The 5,479-nt window shown below is 44.1% G+C and overlaps 1 protein-coding gene across 1 annotated transcript; it reads right to left on the bottom strand.

Annotated features, from left to right (window-relative positions):
- Positions 1–282: 282 nt before the first annotated feature.
- On the bottom strand, positions 283–5,049 carry TSHZ3 (teashirt zinc finger homeobox 3). The gene has a single exon (XM_036752453.1). It carries the CDS (start codon positions 5,013–5,015, stop codon positions 1,860–1,862), a length of 3,156 nt encoding a protein of 1,051 aa, XP_036608348.1. The 5' UTR covers positions 5,016–5,049; the 3' UTR covers positions 283–1,859.
- Positions 5,050–5,479: the final 430 nt, after the last annotated feature.

Below are 5,479 nucleotides of genomic sequence, written 5' to 3'. Positions count from 1 at the left end.
TCTTTCTCTTTTTTTATAGGGGATGGTGGTGGTGGGGAGGGAATTCTGTCCATGCAGCCTCTGAATGAGTGCCAACCTGCTCTTTCAAAGCCAAAGTTCACTAAAACTCCATTGATGTATGTGCAGCTTTTGACTGCCAGCACCTGGCAGACACAGAAACCTACTCAGTCATAAACAGATCGCATACAATTTAATTTTAATGTGCTCGTTAGTCGTAGCACATTTCAGACATAATTGTGAACGCAACACAAAATTATAGCAAAAAGACAATTTTAATGCTGCAGTAGAAAAAAAGGTTATATGAAGAGTCATATAATGGTGCTTCATTGTCAACAACAAAACAGGGCACAGAGTGCGTTACAGGGTCTGTGCTGTTTACATGCCAATATTTTATACATAGATTCTCATATGGTGTCAGCTGTCAGTTACTTCTGCAAATTAACTGCCAAAAATGGAGACGAACAGAATCACTTAGTGTGCCGGTAACCACGGGTTACCTTTCATATGCCTAAAGATAAAGCTGGAGTATGGAATCTTGGGAGAATAATTAGGCAGAACAAAACAGAAAGTTACCAATTGAAATAAAAAGGCATTCTACAATATGAAATAGCAACCAAGAAGACTTATAAATAAGTAAAAGAGGTTGTATCACAGAATGCCTCATAACTTTTAAGCAAAGTGTTACAGTACAAACATTTTAAAGGCTTTATCAATGTTTAGGAAATACAGTACAAGTTTTTTTTTTCCCCCTTTCCTTTTCAAATAGACTTAACCCTTTGAGCACTGAGTTTGTTTTGAACTTCCTTTGATTTCTAATAAATACCTTTAAAAATCATGTGCAAAATAGTTATGATGCTTGCCACGGATGCCCTCCCTGGCCTCTGTTATCAGACTGCTCGAAACAAAAGATAACATGATGCTAATAAATATGCATAATTTAAACATGAACCTCTATCAATATAGATGTACTGTATAGCAAAACAATCATACTTTGCTTTTAGAATAATGTTTCTGCATACTTTATAAATGCTATCTGTGGTATCTTTTGTATAATTTACAATGTTTGAATGTAAAAACAAAAACAAAAAAAAAAACATAGACCTTAAAAAAAAAGGAAGGGAGAGAGAAATATACACTATACATAGGCACGGCTTATGCCCAGAGCATAGCAGGTACATAAAACACTGTTGCTATAAATGCAGAAAAAAAAGGTCATTTAACCACGATCACATTTTTTTTCATAAGAGAGTCTGAAATCTATACAATATATACATCTATGTTTCAATGTGAAAATAATATTTTTTTTAATTTCAAGGCTTGTTATACCCCTGCAGACCTGCATAAATGGAGGTTCATATCATTAATTATAACTAAGCTGGTAAGGATTTTTTTTTTAAAAAAAACAGAGCTCCATACATTATCATTATTATTATTCTTTTTTTAAACCAAATTAATGCAAAAGTGCTTCAAAGTACTCAGAGGGCTAAAGATTAAAGGGTGAGAAATGCCAACACACTTGGGTCACATGGAAAAAGTGTGCCAGATTTCCTTATAAATGCTTAATTAAACTGTCTGTTAATGCATGCAGCTTGAAGCATCGGAGGGATGCCCACAACTAAATCCAATTTACACAAAGTTCCAAACACTTACCACTGCATTTTAACCTTCATATTTTACCAGTAACAACAGCTGATTATGCGCCTCTATTAAACACTGTACAGTTATACAAAACAGTTCAGCCCAGAGTGATTCTCTGCCGTTAGAGTAAGAACATGTGCCAAGAAGGAAATAGTAGCTTTAAGGTGCCTTTGACAGTTTTCCTCAAAGCAAATTACAGTCGTTTTAATCGAAAGCAAATGCTACTGTTTCTCGAGCTCTGAGACATACAGGAGATGATCCTCTGGTGATTTCCCATGTGTTTTGCTAAGATGAAGTTTAACGGCATGCTTGCTTGCAAAGGTCCGATTGCAAAGTTTACACTGGTAGGAAGTCCCTAGTTCCTCTTCGGGAGATGATGTCACCAGTTTTTCTGATGGGGACTTAGTTTGTGCTATCTGATTGTTAATCTGTTCGTTGGACAGTTTGGACAAGTCCCTCAATCTGAAACCCAGATGTGACTCCAGGTGACTGATGTACGTGGAAGGAGTCCTGATTTGTGATGCACAGTCATTACAAAAGAACACGGGGTGGCCAGTGTCCAAGTTTTTGAGGAACTTCGTTCCCCCTGTCCTTCTAAGCTGGTATTTCACATTGGCCAGCCAGTGGCTGATGGTGGTCATCGAGAGGCCTGTGAACCTGGAGATATGCATCCGCTCTTGGGGGCTCAGGTCTGACATGATGTACTTCCCTTCTGACGTCTGTCGGAGGCTGGCGGCAAACTGGGCCTGTAAGATCAGCAGGTGCTGGGGATTCCAATTGGACTGGCGTCCCTTCCTCTTCTGGGCCGGCGTTGTCTCCTCAGGCTCTTCTAACGTGGTCCCGTCAATGTCAGACTTCTCAGAGATGCTAGAAGGTGTGGAAGATTTTGACGTGTGGCTCTCTGTCAGGTTCTTCAACATATCAGAGATATCTGACAAGGCATTCTCACGGAGCGGCGAGCTGGACATGAACGACATGACGGCCGACGTCTTCGCCGTTGTCACCGCAGAGGAAGAGGTGGCGGGGGATGTTGACGTGGGTGACAAGAGCACTGAACCTAAAGAACAGCTTTTGTCAGTCTTTCCTTTTGTCAAGTCAATGGGCTGGTCATTGTTGATGTGGTAGAAATAGCGGTCTAAGTGGTCTGCTTTCTTGGACTGCAGGGGTGGGGTTGCCACTGCAGCCTTTTCAGCCAAACTGTTGCTCATCTTGAAGAGCATGCTCATGGGGTCAAGGGCAGGCAAGGATGGCTTGGCCGCTTTCCCCAAATGGATGTTCATGACTGATTGGAGAGCACTCAGGGGGTTAACAAAGGGCTGCTCGGGTGGATGGTCAGTAATGATAGCTGTACTGCTGCTTAAGCCACTTGTCATAGGCTTCACCAGTTCCTTGCCATTCTCTACTGGCTCTGCCAGGGGGCTGCTCTCCTTGCACCCATCCCTCTGAGGGCTGGGGCTGTCCTCTTGGCTTTTGAAGCCACCATCACTGGAGGCCTCCATCTTTATGGGCTCACTGACTTCACTGCTGCAAGGGGAAGGTGTGGCCCTTTTCATAGGGGAGAGCTTCCCTTCAGGTTCCTTCATCTTTTCTTCGACTTTGGCGACTTTCTCTGTGACTTTCTTGACCAGCTCTTCCATGGCATGGAAGTTGGTCTTTGGCATCGGGGAGGTTTGGCTGCTGGGTGGAGATACAAGGGTCTGGTTCTTTGTGGGTGACACTATCTCACTATTGCTAAACATGGGTTTCAGGGGTGTGCTCTTCCCTGAGGAGCCCAGAGACAATTTCATCATGTTTGGGAGTTGATAGGCCGCATGGATGCTGGGATAGCCACCCCAGCTAGGAGTCCCATTCTGGGCTTTGTTAATAGCCGATGTGACTGTATTTTCTAGTGATTTTAAGATATCCAATCCTCCTTTGGGACTCTCCTCTAAGTCATTTTCAGTCAAATAATGGTACTTAGAAGAGATGTCATACTTTTCCTCTTCTTCAGTTGATTTTTCTTTGTCCTTAGTCTTTTCTTCAGTCGCCACTCTCTCTTTGTCGGCTTCCTTTTTGACCTCCACATTTAATTTCGGGGAAATGCTCGAGGGTGTATTGGAGGGAGAGGTAAACGTGGTGGCTGCCAGGGGCACAGACTGTACCTTCTCATCAAGCAGAGCTGTGATGGTTGGAGTGACAGGAGCCTCAATGATAGGCTTCCCTTTCTTCATGGCCGAGTTAGTGACCTTGATAAAGTGTCCGGTCACCATCATGTGGGCCGTGAGCTCCTGCAGAGTATCATGAGAGCTGCCACACTCCATGCACTTGAGGATCTGGGATTTCCTGGCCTCAAAGTGCCAGGCATAGCTGGCCCCATTCTGGTGGCCATAGCGGTTATTTGGTGTGATGTAGGGGTTGGAGTTCTTCTGCAGAGCATCATTCGTGTCTGACATAGTTGCCTTTGGGGTCCCACCTGTGGAATCTGGGGAGCTGGGAAGTTCAAGCTCCAGCGGAGCTTTCTTTCTGGTGGCGGGAATGATCTTGGCTGCAACAGGTGTGACAGGTTCCTTCAGAGGCACTTTTTGGTAGTGTTTTGTTTTAATCATGTGAACACTCAAGTCCTGGAGAGACTCAAAAGAATGGCCACAGTACATGCACTTTAAAACTTTCTGAGCATCTTCTTTTCCTTCCATTTCCAGCAAGGACCGTTTACGGGGCTTGGACCACCTCTTGGGGTTGTTGTTATCGGTCTCGTGGTTGTCATCTCGATAATGTCCGGTTTCGTTCATGTGCACTGTTAATTCTACTAAAGTATCATAGGCGGCACTACAGTCTTTGCAGCGGAATTTGCTGGCCCCAGTGAATATGGACCCATAAAGCTTGCTGCTCTGTCGATACAGCTGCACTGTGCTAAAGAGACTGGGCTCTGGCAGAATCCGGCTCTGAGACACTTGCTGCAGCGTCTTAGCCATGGCACTCTGATGCCAATCGAAGCTGCCACTCCCACAGCTGCTGCTGCTGCTGCTGCTGCTACTGCTGCTACCATTATTCTTCTCTGAGGAGGGCTGGTGCAGGTTCAGATTGAGGTTGGACCAGTACGAGTTGGAGAGAAAGTTATTGTAGACAGCTTTCATCTGCTCCAGGCTGTCGGACACTGCTGAGTCTTCCAGGGGGATGGCAACCTCCTTACTCTCCTCCTCGTTTTTAACTGAGCTGCTTTCAAAGTCAGCCATTCGATCACTGGTCTCACTAATGTGAGACTCACTGTCCATCTCATGGCTGGAAAACTCAGCAGCAGGAGAGTTCTGGTAGCTGGAACAAGTCTTACTGAACTCTTTCTCAGGGCACGCATATTTGGCGGAGGGCTCCCCATCTGCTGCAGTTTCATCAGGGTCCATATCTTCATCAACCAGGGCAGCTGCCTTCAATTCATCTGAAACATAGGCTGCGGTAAGGAAGAGATGAAGGGAAGATGAGAGGAAGGGAAAAAAATTAAGAAAGAGGAGAGGGGCAAAAGAGAAGAAGGACAAGGAAGAAGAAAAGAGAAGGGAAAAGAAGCAAGAAAGAAGGGAGAAAAGAAGAGAAGAGGAAGAGAAGCAGGGAGAAAGGAAGAGAGAGGAGGAAAAGAAAGGGAGTTAGAGAGAAAGGGAAAGAAAAAGAAACAAATAGTGAGAGAAAGAAAAAGGGGAGAGGAAGATGGGGGAGGAGGCAGAAAGGACAAGGAGGGAAAAAAGAAAAAAAAAACAAGTGTTAGTAACTGCTAACCTTAACTAGCACATATTTTTTTTTTCTTCACTCTGAACGCAGCAAGCAAGACAGGCACTTTTTTTTTCTTTTTGCAAAACTAAATAGTTAAAATGTG

This window comes from Trichosurus vulpecula, chromosome 3, assembly GCF_011100635.1.
Source record: "Trichosurus vulpecula isolate mTriVul1 chromosome 3, mTriVul1.pri, whole genome shotgun sequence".
Lineage (NCBI taxonomy): Eukaryota > Metazoa > Chordata > Mammalia > Diprotodontia > Phalangeridae > Trichosurus > Trichosurus vulpecula.
Note: the sequence above shows the minus strand (reverse complement) of the source record. Positions and strands in the feature narration are given on the sequence as shown.

What these genes read in the sequence shown, in the direction of transcription:
- TSHZ3 (XM_036752453.1), bottom strand. Translation starts at nt 5,015, where the DNA reads ATGGACCCTGATGAAACTGCAGCAGATGGGGAGCCCTCCGCCAAATAT.